The sequence below is a fragment of the Schistocerca nitens genome, chromosome 2 (assembly GCF_023898315.1).
Source record: "Schistocerca nitens isolate TAMUIC-IGC-003100 chromosome 2, iqSchNite1.1, whole genome shotgun sequence".
Lineage (NCBI taxonomy): Eukaryota > Metazoa > Arthropoda > Insecta > Orthoptera > Acrididae > Schistocerca > Schistocerca nitens.
The window spans coordinates 601,959,240-601,977,306 of NC_064615.1; the positions used below are offsets into that span (position 1 = coordinate 601,959,240).

The following is an 18,067-nucleotide window of genomic DNA, read 5'->3' on the forward strand; positions in this document are numbered from 1 at the left end:
GCAGCAATTGACAAGAGACTGAGACAGTGTGGCAGCCGATTCGCTATGTTATTCCATCTTTACAGTAAGCAAGCAGTACATTGAGCTAACAGGGACACCACCGTGAATTTTGGAGAAGAAATTAAAGTTCACAGAGATTAAACAAAAACTTTTAGGTTTGCCGATGATATTGTAATTTTGTTCAAATGGCTCTGAGCACTATGGGACTTAACATCTGAGGTGTAGTTTTGTCAGAGACAGAAAGGGATTTGGACACCCAGATGGAGTGGAGAGTATTGACAAGGTGTTTTCAGATGAAACTCGAGAAAATTAAAACAAGAGAAAAAGAGTTTAACCGACTTAACTCAAGTGTTTCTGGAGGAATTAGATAAAGAAATAGACATTAAAAGAAGTAGACGAGTTTTGTTGTTTGCGAAGGAAAATAACTGATAATGGCAGAAGCCGATTTAAAACGTAGACTGATCACAGCATGAAATACTTTTCTCACAAATAAACATGTATTATCAACTAATACAAATTTAAATCATAGGAAGTCTTTCCTGGAAGTATTTGTGGAGTGCGATCTCGCATGTCAGTGAAAGGTGGAAGACAAACCGAACAGACATGAAGAGCACAGAAGTTTTTGAAATGTGGTGCCACAAAACAGTACTGAAGTTTATATAGGTGGGTCAGTAAATAAGAAAGAGGTACTAAATGTGACTGGTGTGAAACGAACTTTATCATACAATTTGATTAAAAGAAGGAGTAGGTCGAGAGAACAAATCCTGACGCATCAAGCAATAGTTAACTTGGTAATGGAGCGGAGCGAATTGTAGAGAGAGGCACCAAGGCTTGGATACAGTAAGCAGGTTCGAACGGGTATAGGTCGCAATAGTTACGTAGATGATGAGATTCGTACAGGACAACTAACGTGAAGTGCTGCTGCAGCAGGGCGTTTTAGTCATATTACACGAAACGTATTGGTCAGTAAAATATTGATAATTTACTTACGTGAAACTGAAACAACGCAAAACTAATTATACGCCTGAGACAGGATTTTTCGTCCAAAAAAACTTTTGCTTGTTTCAGTACTTCAATATGGGGTTCCCAGAATCCATATGATGACAATGGGGACAGTTTACAACGTGTTTCTCCGTGATATGTTTTCGCTTCACACCGGATTTTACTTACGTGTTTTACATGTGCAAGTAGGTTACCTTTGAACCTTTGTATTTTGGAAACGGATAAATGTATCACTCAGATTTTCAAAGCTGGTCGAGCCGAGAGCTTAGGAAAATACCGTAAAAATTACAGTAATTTTGTGTAAATTGCCGTCCCATAACTTCATGAAATGAATCATGAATATTTATGACCAAAGGCGATCTTTCTGTGCAGTTTTATTCTTGATAAACCAAACGTTTTTGTTTGGATTCCTGTTGATATTTCATATAGCAGTTACACCGAGCTTGTGGTTTCTGATTTATGATTTTTTTTCCTTCCACCTCTGTAATACTATTTTTCCTCTTGATTTCATCCAAATATGTCCCGTATGTTTCTCAGCCTCCGTCATTAGACATGCGTTGAAGCGTCTAGCTACAATGAAATGAATACCAAATTTAAACAGCTAACACGACGACACAGTCGAGCTTATCTGGAACCTCCTGTGGTGAGACAGTTCGTGTAAAGCCACTACCTCGCCGGTGGACTCCGAGCACGAGGTGAAAGCCTCGGGCGGTCTCCCAGCTGTGGATGGTCGCGAGCCCATGGCCGCCAGTGTGGCTGAGAGCATTGCCTGCGGTGCGGTGGAGTACCACGCAGACATGTCAAGGCGAACGTGTTCTCTGCGTTGCGACAGAGAGTGGAGACTCCCTAACACCAGGCACCACAGTTTACAGCGCATACAAAGTATCGCAGTCATTTCTCGCTTCAGGAGGCTATCGTCTTGTGAGCTGAGGTGACTGACACATTTTGTACCAACAAAAGAATGCTTCACGTGTTGGCTGGAAAATGGTAGGTGACACGAGTTTTCAATAGTATCTTACAGCTTAGCCAGTGCCTACAATACGACCTTAAGGCAAAACAGTGGTATATGTTAAAAATCTGTCAGGGTGCTTTCAGGTCGCAGTGCCCAGTTTGTAGCATAAGAACTGCTCTCATTTGGATTTAATGCGCTCACGTAGTTGCCACGTTAGTAAGTGAGTTCGTTATTGCAGATATCTGTTAAGTAGTTGTACTCATCAGCCAGAATCTGTAAATATAAATATAAACGCCTAATATCTCCTGTGAATAGTTGAACCCGCTTCTTGAAATGATTAGTGACATTTTATACAGAAGTTATCTCCTGCAGTAAAATGTTAGTTGCAGCTGCTGTAGCGATATCGGAGAGAAATAAGACGGTTTTGTAGCCAGTCAGGGAGTACGGAGGTATTTTAGGATATTATAAGACGTTGCGAAGAGATATTTGTGACAGAAGCTACGATAAGATTAGTTACCTGCGTAGACCAATTGATATCGTCACATCGTCTAGGATCGACGTTTGGAAACGGAATCAGCAAATGAGAATCGAAAGAATGAGATATGACTCAAAGGAATTACAGACATTGGCTGCAAGCGGGCATTGATTGAAACTAATGGGGGTAGTTGTCCGCCCCTGGTAGCTGATGGTCAGCGCGATGGAATGTCATACTTAACGGCCAGGGTTCGATTTCGAGCTGGGTCGGAAATTTTCTCCGCTCAGGGACTGGGTGTTGTGTTGGCCTTCTCATCCTCATTTCATCCCCATCGACACTCAAGTCACCGAAGTGGCATCCACTCGAAAGCCTTGCGCCAGGCGACCGGTCTACCCGACGGGAAGGCCCTAGCCACACGGAATTTTAATGGGGAAGTTGAAAATTTGTGGCAAACCTGGAGTCGAACCCAGGTCTCCTGCCTTACTAGGCAGATACTCTGACCACGAAGCCATGTGGACTCGTGACCACTCCAAATGCACTGACTATCCTAGTATACCTCCGGTCAGACCAAAATTCTCAATTTAACCATACTACTAGCGTAATGTCTCTTGCCAATGATCCATATAGAGAGAAATGAGAACCTCTGCCCCTGTCACGAGCTTCCTGCGAGTGTGTCTCCATTTATACTCAGCAGGCGTCGAGTTCGCCTGCGAATCCGGCAACAGCGCTTTCCAGAGCGAGAATGTTTACGATGAATGCCTATTGACATAAAATCGTTAATAGTAATCAAAATACGTATATTGAACCTAGGGATTTTGTGTCCTACATCACACTTAGTGGACGACTGTGAGTCCTGCACCTATCAAATACGATAGCAGTTTCTCAGTAGCTACGCCACCTCGCTAGGTAGACATAAATCTAAGTCTACAAGATGTCCCAGCTTCCGCAGTATAATAAAACTGATCTACAATTTTACTCGGGCATTCTCTCACCCTTTACATTATTACTCTGTGAGTGCGTGGGTACTACGTGTTTGTCCGCAGCTTGTGGTCGTGCGGTAGCGTTCTCGCTTCCCGCGCCCGGGTTCCCGGGTTCGATTCCCGGCGGGGTCAGGGATTTTCTCTGCCTCGTGATGACTGGGTGTTGTGTGATGTCCTTAGGTTAGTTAGGTTTAAGTAGTTTTAAGTTCTAGGGGACTGATGACCATAGATGTTAAGTCCCATAGTGCTCAGAGGCATTTGAACCAGCCACTACGTGTTTGTAAGAATGCCGCCTCTGCATTTACGTGGCAGAAGGACTCTAGCAGACGCAAGAGTGCATGCTATTTTCATATTTTTGTAGCCCTGAAGAAAAAAAACATTCGTGCTCGTCGATTTGCTTCGTTCTAAGAGATGGGAGTCTGGGTATAATCATGGTTGCGAAGGCAACAGCAAACATTTTTTCATAAAGGCGTTGACTGTCTTCACTCACAGTGGCGTAAATGTATTGACAGTTACGGTGATTGCTTTTGAATTAATGAATAGTTTACTTACTGTTTTCCCATCTGTGTCGTTTTTAATTGACAGCTCCTTATACAAGCTCTTAATGTACTTAAAACTTCATTTTATTCTTCTATTTAAGATGAGGTAACAAAAGTCATGGGATAGCGATATGTACGTATCCGCGTAGAGTTGTCAGTAGAAGCAACACTGACTAAAATAACCACCGAAATCAATGTTGGACATACGACGAACGTATTCGTTAGGTCAGTGGGGCGAAATGCGGCGTTAACGGGCTGCGGTAGCACACGACCGACGCGAGTGCCTTGGCTAACATCACAACATCGCTTGCAACGCCACTCCCAGGCTCGTGACCACATCCGTTGGACCTAGACGACTGGAAAACGGTGGCCTGGTCAGATGAGTCCCGATTTCAGTTGGTAACAGCTGATGCTAGATTTAGAGTTTGGCGCAGACCCCACAAAGTCATGGACATTATTTGTCAACAAGCCACTGTGCAATAATGTGGTGGTCACATGCAATGGAGTGAGCCTTCTGGTCCAACTGAACCGATCATTGATTGGAAACGGCTGTTTTGCAGACCATTTGCAGCCATTCCTAGTCTTCATGTTCCCAGAAAACGATGGAATTTTTATGTATGACAATGCACCATGTCACTGGGCCACAATTGTTCGCGACTGGTTTGAAGAAAATTCTGGACAATTCGAGTGGATGATTTGGCTACCCATATCGCCCGACATGAATCAGTCGAACATCTATGGGACACAATCGAGAGGTCAGTTCGTGCACAAAAACTTGCACCGGAAACTCTTTCGCAAGTACGGACGGCTTTAGAGGCAGCATAGTTCAGGATTTCGGTAACGACTTGTTGAGTCCATGTCCCGTCCAGTTTCTGCACCACGTCGGGGAAAAGTAGGTCCGACACGACATTGCTATGTATCCCACGAGTTTTGTCACCTCAGTGTATGTATGTAAGCCATCGCTGCAACTCCAAACAGAAAAGAAGCTCGGAGACAGAGCTTATTCCTTTCAAAATCGAAACCAAGAAACAGCTCTTTTAGCCACTGCGCCACACCTACTGGAGGGACAGTGTTTTTGGTTGCACTTTTCTCACCCTAAACTTCTCATAACACGGCCTTACTTCCGCTCATCACACGCTATCACTAAAAAAGGATGTTTCTTCCTTTCACCGCAACTCTAGTAGACCTGTATGATACACTATCACTAGCTCTCCAAACGTCGTGTGCCTCGGAAGTTCTGTAGCAATCGTCTTTATTGGCACTATTATCTGTCATAAATTGACGTTCGAAAGAGAGTGATGCTGTTGGTGACTAAGGGTTTAAAGAGACTAAACATCAAAGGTCATCAGTACGAAATCTCTGTGTACCTCATCTGGCTGCTCCTATGTGCATGTGTGGAAACGCGCCCGTGTTTCTGAGTGGGACTTTGGTTCAAAAATGGTTCAAATGGCTCTGAGCACTATGGGACTCAACCGCTGAGGTCATCAGTCCCCTAGAACTTAGAACTAGTTAAACCTAACTAACCTAAGGACATCACAAACATCCATGCCCGAGGCAGGATTCGAACCTGCGACCGTAGCGGTCTTGCGGTTCCAGACTGCAGCGCCTTTAACCGCACGGCCACTTCGGCCGGCGGGACTTTGGTACCAGATCGGTATTCACCTAGTGGGATGTGGTAAACCGCCTAAAAACCACACCGGGGCTGGGCGGCTCACCAGCCCTCGTCGTTCGTCTGTGAAGAGGCTTCTATACGGGTCAGTATCGCCTCACCGAGTCCCGGAAATGGTGCGTTAACATGGGCGGACATCCGGGCTGATAAGAAACAGTGAGCTGCTCTCTTTTTATAACAGTTAGGACTGTTCACTGATAGGAAGATAAATAGGTACAGTGCACACAATGTAACAGTAGTCGGAAATATTTCAAAATCTGGTGTCTCATTCGTTTTCAGCCGCTTCAGTATCTTCGTAATACGCGATACTTACAATACTAACAACATGCATAGTGTGGAAATCAAACGATTATACCATCCAAGCACTCAAGCTTCTCAAATGCACCTTTAAACGTGAAATCTCATATTTAGTATTTCTTATTGTTGTCTTCAGTTCTAGAGGAATTTTTTCTATCCAGTATGGTATTTTACGCAGGACTAAAATATTCTACGATTTTCTGAAAGTTCTTTTGCTAAGGGCTGATCGTGCAAACGTAGACGTTCCATTTCATGGTTCAAATGGCTCTGAGCACTATGGGACTTAACATCTATGGTCATTAGTCCCCTAGAACATAGAACTACTTAAACCTAACTAACGTAAGGACATCACACAACACCCGGTCATCACGAGGCAGAGAAAATCCCTGACCCCGCCGGGAATCAAACCCGGGAACCCGGGCGTGGGAAGCGAGAACGCTACCGCACAACCACGAGCTGCGGACTCCATTTCATGTTTAGGATTCCCTAACCATCGGCTCGATTTCATTTAGATACTAATCACGACGATTGTCGCTAATCCTGTGAGGCAGACTTTCAGATCCTATAAATTTCAGGTAGTGAGTTCGAACCTCGCCTAGGACATACGTGTGGCGCATAAACGTGGTGTTACTGAGTGTATACTTGCTTCCTGAAAATTTACTCATGTTTATAGGAATACGTCTTCGAATCAAGTGCCCAGTATAATGCAAGGGTGAAAAAAGAATTTTCCACTATTATTTGAATTTTTTACATTGTAATTGGCCTATTTCAAACCGTGTATCATTTTTAAGCGAACACTGTACATTAGCTTTGTACATAACCATTTTGCGTTCACGCGGGGTACTATTCTCGCTTGTGATTGACCTAACATATGTAACTGGTCAATCGCACATATAAATAACAACTTCACAGCCCGCTTTCATGAAGACTATGAAAAGTACAATATTCTCAAAACAGGGGACCAAGCCGGCGGATGGCGACATAAATCTGGCCTGCCTCATTCGTGGTTCTCATATGCTTGGAAATGTTCCTTACACGTGGCACCTCTGCTGTTATTGTTCGACACCGAAACTGTTCCTGTCTACGGAGCTTTCTAATCATGAGAAGGAGAATGGTGAGCACACATGATATACTTACCTTGCTCTCTAATGCCGTAGGTATTCCTGAACTGGGTGCCCCTGCCAGTGACCCGTTCCTAGTACGAGAGATGCTGCTGGAGTACCAGCAGGGCGACGTGGAGGGCAAGGTGCTGATCAAGAACTCTCTCGTCCACGGCCTCAGCGACGTCATCGTCAAAGACGTCAGGTACGTGAAAAATACCTTCGCACTTTCGTTACGACAAAAGGTTCCCATTTACATTTCCTCGTGAAAACAAATCTACTGCATCGAAGGCTTGGCATATTTCCAGTGAAACACGTGTCGTCTTCTCAGTCACTTCCTTTTTACGTAATTTACAGATAGTCTCCTCTTTTTCTTTCGTCTGTCAGGTCCCATTTTCTTTTATTTATATTTTATAATGAACGATAGTGTTACTCTGTCCGAACCTTGCTGACCTTACTCCATTGTCTCTTGTTTTCCACTAAGGAATACATATTTAACCAATAACTCCGACATATTTTCTTATAAATATTCTAGTTTTGAATTATGTTGTCATCTTCAGATACGTCACAGCTGCTTGTAGCCCATAGACGTCCTCTCGACTTACAAACATGAGAGGCTGTCAGATGACAATCTAAAACGATTAAGGGTATTGTTCTTAGTAAAAACAATTGCACAATGTTAAACCTGCTATCTTAGGAGAAAAAGGTTTTTGCTCCACAGCCCACCGAACACGTCAGACGTGTTCAGTGCAAATGTTCACAAATGCAATGAGCGGAGAACGCTACTCACGATGATGGTCGCTAGATGTGCCCCTTCAGCAGTCATTCGGCACTAGTACCACAGACCATACACTATTTGATCAAACTTAACCGGACACCTATTAGTGGACATAAGTACGCGCTGCATCCAATCTTCGTCTTGATAGCGTCTTGAATTCGGTTGGTGACTCGACTTTCAGAGAGGTGTCTGAATGTCTCAGGAGAAATGGCAGCACATTGATCCTCAAGAGCCGCATCTGAAGGTAGTGTTTCGGGAGCTGGGATATATAGCCAAGTCGACGTTGTAACTCGTCCCAAAGGTGTTCTATTGGGTTCAGGTCGGGACTCTGCTAACAAATAAATAACCATTGTTTGCAAACTGTATCTCTACGGTAAGAAGTAAAAAATGTTGTAAATTTCGTTCATGTCCATATGCATTTTGCGTTTCCTTAAGCGCAATTAGGGAACCACACATGAACCAGGAAAAACATCCCCATATTGTAACACCATCTCCTACGCACGTCACTGTTGGCAGCAGACATTATGGTGCGTAAGACTATCCTGACATTCGCCAAACCCAAACCCTACATCTACATCTACATCTACAAGGATATTCTGCAAATCACATTTAAGTGCCTGGCAGAGGGTTCATCGAACCCCTTGACAGTTCTCCATTACTTGAATCTCTTACAGCGCGCGGAAAGAGCGAACACCTGTATCTTTCCGTATGAGCTCTTATATCCCTTATTTTATCATCGTTATCGTTTCTCCCTCTATAGATCGGTGCCAACAAAATATTTTTGCATTCGGAGGAAAAAGTTGGTGATCGTAATTTCGTGAGAAGATTCCGTCGCAACGAAAAACGCCTATGTTTTAATGATGTCCACCTCAAATCCTGTATAGTTTCAGTGACACTCCCTCCCCTATTTCGCGATAATACAAAATATCCTTCCGTTCTTTAAACTTTTTCCATGTACTCCATCAATCCTATTTGGTAAGGATCCCACACCGCGCAGCAGTATTCTAAAAGAGGACGGACAAGCGTAGTGTAGGCAGTCTCCTTAGTAGATCTGTTACATTTTCTAAGTGTCCCGCCAATAAAACGCAGTCTTTGGCTAGCCTTCCCCACAACATTTTCTTTGCGTTCCTTCAATTTAAGTTGTTCGTAATTGTAATTCCTAGGTATTTACTTGAATTTACGGCCTTTAGATTTGATTGATTTATCGTGGAACCGAAGTTTAACGGATTCCTTTCAGCACTCATGTGGATGACCTCACACTTTTCGTTATTTAGGGTCAACTGCCAGTTTTCGCACCATACAGATATCTTTTCTATATCGTTTTGAAATTTGTGTTGATCTTCTGATGCCCTTTTTAGTCCATAAATCTTCGCACTTTCGTTACGACAAAAGGTTTCCATTTACATTTCCTCGTGAAAACAAATGTACTGCATCGAAGGCTTGGCATATTTCTAGTGAAACACATGTCATCTTCTCAGTCATTTCCTTTTTACGTAATTTACAGACAACCTCCACTTTTTCTTTTGTCTGTCAGCTTCATCTGCAAACAACCTAAGACGGCTGCTCAGAATGTCTCCCAAATCGTTTATATAGATAAGGAACAGCAAAGGGCCTATAACACTACTTTGGGGAACGCCAGAAATCACTTCTGTGTTACTCGATTACTTTCCGTCAATTACTTCGAACCGTGACCTCTCCGAGAGGAAATCACGAATCCAGTCATATAACTGAGACAGTGTATGGATCCAGAGTCTCGCGGCGATAACATTGAATAAAATGTTCTCGGGTTTCCAACCCCGTCAATTGCTTAAAACTACACGAGCTTTCGGCCAAGCACTCCTTCGCCATTGTCAAGTGGTGTGACTGCCAGTGAGCTGATGGTGCGCTCTTATATACGCTAGCTGCCGGCTGTGACGTCACCGGTGCCACTGACATTGCCATATATGGGCATGTTTTGAGTCGGCGTTCGATTTGCCCTCTTCAACCACGCGATCGCTGGATTCCACGCAGCCCTGAGCTGCAAGTCACCGTCTCTATTTAGAGTGTTTGCGGTAATTTTTATTTCAATAGCTTCCTTTATTAAACTGTCCCAGTTAAGCAATTGACGCGGTTGGAAACCCCAGAACATTTTATTCAACTGAGACGATATTTGATAAGCACGCAATTTCGCTATAAGCCGCTTGTGTGGTACTGTCAAAAGCCTTCCGGAAATCCAGAGTTCGGAATCAATCTGAAATCCCTTGCCAATAGCACTGAACACTGCATGCGCTTAAAGAGCTAGTTGTGTTTCCACAAGAACGATGATTTCTAAGTCCCTGTTGACTGTGTGTCATTAGACCGTTCTCTTCGAGGTAAACCACCCTACCATTGGACTGCCATAGGACGCAGGGTTTTTCATCGTTCCATATCACTCAATCCAGTCATCTGCTGTCCAGTGGCATCGGTCTTTACGCCGCATCAAGCATCGCTTAGCGACAACTACAGAAATGTATTGCGTGTGAGGATCTGTTCGATCACTGTACCGCATTCTTTTTAACTGCCTACGAGCAGTAATTGTGCTATCTGAACTGCTAGTAGCACTTTGGAACTCACGGGTTATTCCTTACCCTGATTTAATGCAATTTTTACAACCATCCTCCTCAGTGGCCGGTATCTCCCCGTCCGTCAGTACATGGGATCTGTCTGGCGTTGCTTTGGCTGTAGTTCTTCTTTCGTGTTACTGCTTCATAGTCACTTCACCAACTTGGCGTCTTTAGAAGGGGCGAAACGTCCCTGATGGATTTTTACTCGGATGACATTCAGTGACCACTGCACGTTCCAATTCATTCAGCGCTCCTGACCGAAGCATTGTGTTGTTACTGCTTCTCTACTGACAACAGTTTCCTTTTGTACTGGATTGTGTGACACTCAAACAGTACAGTAACGGCACACCATAATAGCACCTGTCTTGCGCCTCTGTTCCTTCCATTGCAAAGCAGCACAAATCGGTCATAGACGGGCATCGTAGCCCTTGGCCAAATTTTTAACCCTTAATCTCTAATTATAATTTGTCGTCAACATCTATAAATAAACCAACTACCAACATTTTACAAACTCTCTCTTAGTTCGGTGTATCATCAGCCCTTCTGTCGCAGCTCGTCCGTTGCAATATGTACCTAGGCCATTCGTCCAAATTCTCATCTTCAGCTGTCTTCCCTCACAGCAACGATCACTTAACTTATCTCAAAGACACAGTAGTATTTTACGCAGAGGTGACGTAAAGTCGCCAGTTTACAGCTAAGCATTTTGAGGTAATACTGCTGTATTAAGTACTGCAGTTTCAACGGAGTTATGTTTATCTGAGTAACTGCATATTCGTCAGTTTCCTTGTAATTTGGTATTTCAACACCATGACGCTGTAAAGTGTCTCAAAAACAAAAACTCATTTCGTGGTTTATGATTCGCTATCTTAAAGAGAATATTCGCCAAATGTGGAAAGAAGTAACGTAAGTACTAACCAAAGACGCTTCTTTTAACGGGCGTGCTGAAAACCTGTTTTCCTGGAGAGCGTAATAGGCGAGAGTTCTGCCTGCGAGTGATGACCTTGCAGTCACCAGCCATGACCTGGACGTAAATGAGCACATCACAAAGTAATACAGGCTTGGGTTGGACTGCAGCCTTTACACTTTTTGCAGAAGTGTTATTATCACATTCAAGATAGCATAAAGTTGACATTTTTATGATGTTACTCGGAAGAAAGAACGTGACCAACACCTTGTTGTACGTCTGGCACTAAACGTATTTCGTGTGAAACAACAATTCCCTTTCGTTTACGTAAAGCATTTCGTATGGCATTTATCACAGCACACTTAAAACAGTAGAACAATTCTGCAAAATTTATCTCTCCTTCAGATCTTTATACTGTGTCAGAAAGAGTGTGCCACCGGACAAAAAGTTTATACTATTACACTTTTTCCTGACGTCTGGGAACCCATCGTTGCAGGTTCACTTTGCAACACGTGAAACAAAACACCTGCTTGTATACATATGAGGACGTGCTGAAAAATAGTGCCTGTGTTCACGATTTTTTAGGTCTCCATCACTTTCTGCAATTAGTGCTATATCATAGGAAAGTTGCAGCATGTCTACCTTATCTCGGTAAATTGTTATCCATATGTTTACTTTCTCTCTCATCCTGTCGATTGCCTTCTGTATATACAGATTAAATAAGTATGGGGATAGGTAACAACTTTGTCGTAACCATTTTTGAATGCTAGCTGTTTCTTCTTTATTACTACAGCGAACTATTCCAATTTCTCGTATGTAGATTCTATAAATTAGTTTTCTCTCTCTAATGCTGATTCCTGATTGGTAAAGGATACTGACTAATACATTCCAGTTGACATTGTCGAATACTTCTCATGATCTGCAAATGCTCTGAATGTGTTCTTACTGTTATTCAGCTGTTTCTCTATCACTTGCCACAGGGCCAATATTGCTTCTCTTGTTCCCACAGCTTTTCCAAAATCGTACAGGTCTTCAGATACGAATCCCTGTATTTGTTATCCTGACAATACTGTCGGTGACTACTTTCGATGCATTGCATATTTTCGATACGTGACACACCAGGCTTAATTTTCAGTGTTGTTCACTCGTCCTTGCATCTGGATTTTTGCGTCGTGGTACCATTATGTATTTAACAACGTCTTCTGGTAACTATACGGACCCGTAAATATCACACACCAGCCACAAAGTGCCATCTTCGCTTTGTTACCCAGCTTTTTAAATAATTCTCCTTGTATACCATTAACACACGGATCCTTCCTTTCTCTAAGATCCTGCAGTGCTTTCTCATAATCCTCTTTCCCATAATCCTCTTTCTTAATAGAAGCTCCTACATCATCCAGCTCTACTCTTTCTTCCTTTTCGATAGTCAGATTGCTGTTTATCACCTCTGCATAACTGATCTAGGCATTCCTTCCATCGTTACACTATAATTTCCTCATCATATAGTAACGTTCGATCTTTGTCCTTAATGCTCACTCTTTTTCCCTTTCTTGTTTCGAAGAACTTCTTTACATCTCTGCAAGTCATGTCAGTTCATCCTGTCTTCATCCTATCATCTATATATTCACAAATTTCTTTTAAATACTTTTTTTATCTTGTTTTGCCCTCTTATTAATCTTGTTCCTTAAGCTCTTACATTTCTGCATTCCTTCTTCATCCTTCGAGTTTTTATACTGTCATCTATCTTTTATTATATTCACGACTTCCTGACTTATCCATTCTTTCCTATTCTCCCATTTCTTTTTCCCTAAATCACCTCTGCTGATTTTAAAATGCATATTTTTTATTTTACTCCTTTTGTTTTCTACCCCTAAATGTTCTTCTGGTATCCTCAACGGTATCGTTTGTTCGTACTGTGTACTGATTTTTGGCAGATTCATCTTTAAGCTTAGATACCTCTCACCGTTTTCATCTTTAATCCTTTGAGTTTCTGCATCCCTTCATCTGATTATTGAAGCTTATCTTACCACTACGTCTATTTGTGCCCTTCGTGTATCCTCTGGGGCTTTCCACATATGTCTCCTCTTCGGATATTGCTGGAATGTAGTATTCGTTACGATTAATTTATATCGCACACAGAACTCTACAAATCTCTCTACTTTCTCATCTCTTTGTCTCAAGCCGTATGTACCAATTGTATTTCCTTCAGTTCTTTCTACTACTGTTGCATTACGATCTCCAAATAAAATAATGTTCCCTTCGCCCTTTATTTTCTCTTTCATTTCACTTAGCTCCTTATAAATTTTTTCCACCACTTCATCTTCCTCCTCTGTTGTTGGAATATGGACTTGAATTATCAGAGTATCCTTTGATTTAGTTTCAGTTCTTACTTTAATTAGTCGTGCCTTGTATTGCACTAATCCCTTGACTCTGCTTCCCAGTTTCTTATGTAAGATTATGCCCATTCTACCATGTATCCTGGTGTATTGTCTGCTGTGCCAGAATGGATTACTCGATAATTTCCATGTGGTCATGTGGTCATGTGGTCATGTTGTGATCTCGGAAGGGTGTGACATTGACACATGCCTGAATAAAACTCCAAAAGGTACCACTAAGAAACCCCCCCCCCCCCCCCCACTTCGGTAACATCCTCAGTGCCACCTGACTGCCATTGCTGAGTACTTCAAAAATGCACCTCTACAGAGACACTGTGACAAGAATCCTAGGCGTCTTCAAGCAGGCTATGGGACTGCTCTGGAACCTGCTAGTAGGCAGGGGGAATCAGGTGGGTGACATGGGGTCGCCTTCCTGCAGGTAAGTCTGTCTCTCATCACAATTTGTCTCTGTACACGCACAATTTTTAGGAAGACGGGTGGCACTGAGAGGGTTGTCGAACTGTGAGGTCTTAGAGGCGCCCTACGCTGTTTTACTCACTCATGTGTCAATGTTTAACACCTCTGAGACCACGTCAAGGTAGTTGTGAAACAAACACCCTTTGCTGCTTCAGATCGCGTTCAAATATCGTAAACTGCTTTTTATCGGTTCCTAGTGGTTCCACCCTGAGCACCATGCCAAAAACTCCGGTCGCACTGCCCTCCAGAGGGGTGAGATAACGTTCAAGGGGATTGCTGCTCTACAATATCCTTAGAGTCTGGTTATATCGTCCGGAGGGTGCCGGCAATGCGGCAGTGTCAAGGGTTGTTAAGATCCTCCTCCTGTTGCACATCACACTGCAAACTGTCGTCTTCGAGCGCGAAATATGCGGAAGCAAACGCCCCAAGAAAAGGGGTGTTTATTGATGTTCTTTATCACCACCTGACGGCTTTTCGTGTCGATTCTTCGTAGCAGGGTGCCCGTAATACTTTCCTCGGACACCCGTGACAGAACTGCGTTTTTTCAACGCCGGGTGTCGCTGTTCTTACCTCCATCTCATAGACCTCAAAAGAAGGGGTAAAATGTGGGCAAGAGGGTGAGACACGTTCACTATGGCGCTGGACAGAATTGTGCTGAAATTTGTTGTCATTGTGACATCATTAACCCACAAAATACCTCACATGGACTTCTGAACTCCGGCCTTTCTTCCGCATGTGTCGATACCTTGTTGTTTGAAGCGTCGCTAAGCGTGAGGGTGACATCGCAGGGCACCACGCTTTTGCAGCATCACAGAGCAATGTTGTTGGCACCTTTGAGTCAAGGTTAAAGCTTCTACGTCGCAGTGTGTGTTGTCAGTGCTAAAAGCACCAATAAACGCATTTTATTTGTTTTTCTCTTATAAATACAACGCTTGTATTCAATAGCGACTTCAGAATGGAGGAGATAACCTATTCCTTGTAAGTCACAGTAAACAGTGTATCCGCTACCAAAAGTACGGGACACCAACATCTCCTGCAAGCAGGCAGAGAAATCCGATTTGCTGGTTCAAGGACAAATGACATTACTGCCATTGCCCAGAAGGCTGCTCTTCCCTCAACTTCTCTCATCTCCCCTCCTCCTGTCCCACGTATTAGTTCTTCAAATACAAGCATAAATTACATAACATCTCTCATTATTATAATCTTATCAAGCACTTTACTTCTGTATCAGATCTTTCTTCATTCATTTGACCATTTCAGATCTTTCCTCAATCATTTATCCATTAATTTAATCTTTATAGTCTTACTTCACACTGTCAGTAAAGTTGTTTATCCACTGCACAAAAACAAACTTATGCTTATCTATATGCCTTCTTCCCCAGCACCGGCTGCTATGTAAACAACACCTACTACCGAATAAATGGTGGGGTTAGGTCGTACCATTGAAGCACAACATTAAGCGTTTTGTTTGTTTTGTTATAGGATGAACCTGAATGATGGCGGAAAATTCCGTTTTGAGGCCGACGTGATATTCAAGCGCTTACTCCTCGAGGGAGAGTACAAAGGACAAGGCAAAATCATCACCTTCCCTATTGATGGCAAGGGTGTCTTCAACAACTCGATGAGTAAGTATCTCACTCCATTCACAAACAAATCGCTCACATACAGGGTGCAACAGTTAGAACTGTAGATATTTTTATTGGTGACTGAGAACAGTGCACTGAACAACTTTGAATCAGTATTTACCATATTTTCAGATTAATAATTACAGATATTAAGAGAAGTATGTTTTTGGGTTGGTTAGTACCTCCAAGTACACGTGGCAAGAGCAAGGCATTAATTCTTATTTTGCGCATTAATTCTTATTTTGCCTTGGGCATGTGGTCAGGTATTGAAGAGTGGATACGTGGACACAAAATGGTTAACCTACAATGACAAGGGTAGTCCTCTTAGTGATGCAGTTACATCCGTGCAGGAAACATCAGGCAGTAAATTATGTAACGTGTTTGTGGGAAGACTTCAGTGCAGAGAAAAAACAGCCAACATGCTGTTGTGTATTAATATTAAGGTACCACATATAAAATACCCCCACCTATACACGTTACACCCTGGTTATTACAAATACAACTCAAAAATATACACGATTAAGTTGTTGGTAGAAAAAAAGAGTCTGAAGACAGTGGTTAGGGACAGATACTCTGTTATGATCTAATGGACACCTAAGCAGCCGGATGCCGTGGCCGAGCGGTTCTAGACGCTTCAGTCCGGAACCACACTGCTGCTACGGTCGCAGGTTCGAATCCTGCCTCAGTCATTGATATGTGTGGTGTCCTTAGGTTAGTTAGGTTTAAGTAGTTCTAAGTCTAGGGGACTGATGACCTCAGATGTTAAGTCCCATAGTGCTTAGAGCCATTTGAACCATTTGAACACCTAAGCAGGATTATAAGTTCTTATGTAGAGACAACTTGGAGAGGATATGCAGCTGTTGACGGGAAGGTAGAACTCACGTCGTTCTTGAATCTTAACGTTCGAGTGAGCAGATATCCTATTGTACAAAAATGTTCAGATGTGTGTGAAATCTTATGGGACTTAACTGCTAAGGTCATCAGTCCCTAAGCTTACACACTACTTAACCTAAATTATCCTAAGGACAAACACACACACCCATGCCCGAGGGAGGACTCGAACCTCCGCCGGAACCAGCCGCACAGTCCATGACTGCAGTGCCTTAGTCCGCTCGGCAAATATCCCTTTACTGTTGGCAGAAGCTACAATTATGTGTGTCAGACTAAAGTAGCTAGGTGTATTCTTTGAAAGTCCATACTGATAGAATCTATGAGGTTGGGTAGGTATTGAAGAGTGGAAATGGAAAACGTTCTAAATGCCATTTCTTTTTTCACAAAACACAATTCTCTGCTTTTGTGTTCTCGGTAGTCTGTTGGATGTCTCTAGATTTGTTCCAAGTGTCAAATCATGGAGAAAATGTTTCAAACATTCGTTACAAGTTGACGCACGGTGCTTGTGCCAAGCAGTGCTTCCCAAAGGAGTTCCATGTGCCACATGTCATTAGCTACTCTAATTACCCAGATACGGTTTGAAGATATAACACGTAAGTTTAGGTGAATGGGTGCAGTATTTTGAGCTGTGATAGAGGTTTTGCAGTTATAGAGAAACGAAGACCTTTGTTCTGGGAGATGTACACAAGATTATTGACTGAAGGCTATACAGCCACTCCAAGAAATTCCACTACATAAAAGTGACTCTTTGATTTCACTGTTATCAATATAGGCTTGTGGTATTTCCAAATCCAATCTGATCAAAGTGTCACATACTTATCCATCCCAAATAGCTATGTAAAAATCTTGATTTTGAAGCAGGAAAATGGAAAAATATCGATCTACTGAAAAGAGGAAAGACCATGGCATATGTATACCATACCGTACTTCATCTGAAAGACCAGCCATGTTTATCAGCTGCAGAACTGAAAGACCTGTTGACGATGTTGCCATCTCTTCCTCCACCGCACAAGGAGTTTTACGACAACATCTGATACCAAGAATGGAGTCCTGTATATGATAGAGGTCTATTGAGAGGATTTTTGTGAATTTAATTTTGTTACACTCTTACAAAAATAACATATTTAAAGGAAATGATAATCAGTTATTATTGACTACAGTTGTACTTGTTAAAATATTAAAGGCGTATTTCTGTACTTGTATTATCATAAATAAAACGTAGTTATAAGTTTGGTGAAAAATCAAGACTTCTTGCAACTACGTATATCTTTCGCCATGTGTTATTGATTTATCAGTTTCTATTGCTTGGTTCCTGGGTATAGGTACAGGTCATGTAGACTTTTGGCAGTAACATAGATAGTCATTCTGGCAGGAATTAATGGAGTCTTGTATGGAATGGGCAGCACACTTCTCACAGAGCA

General features: G+C 42.5%; 1 protein-coding gene across 1 annotated transcript in view; it reads left to right on the forward strand.

Annotated features, from left to right (window-relative positions):
• The window catches only part of LOC126236682 (uncharacterized), a 51,185-nt gene that overhangs the window by 15,371 nt on the left and 17,747 nt on the right, over positions 1 to 18,067 (forward strand). The window contains exons 3-4 of the mRNA XM_049946171.1: positions 7,072 to 7,219; positions 15,613 to 15,755. Of these exons, the coding sequence (XP_049802128.1) occupies positions 7,072 to 7,219; positions 15,613 to 15,755 (291 nt within the window). The remainder of the gene's footprint in view (positions 1 to 7,071; positions 7,220 to 15,612; positions 15,756 to 18,067) is intronic.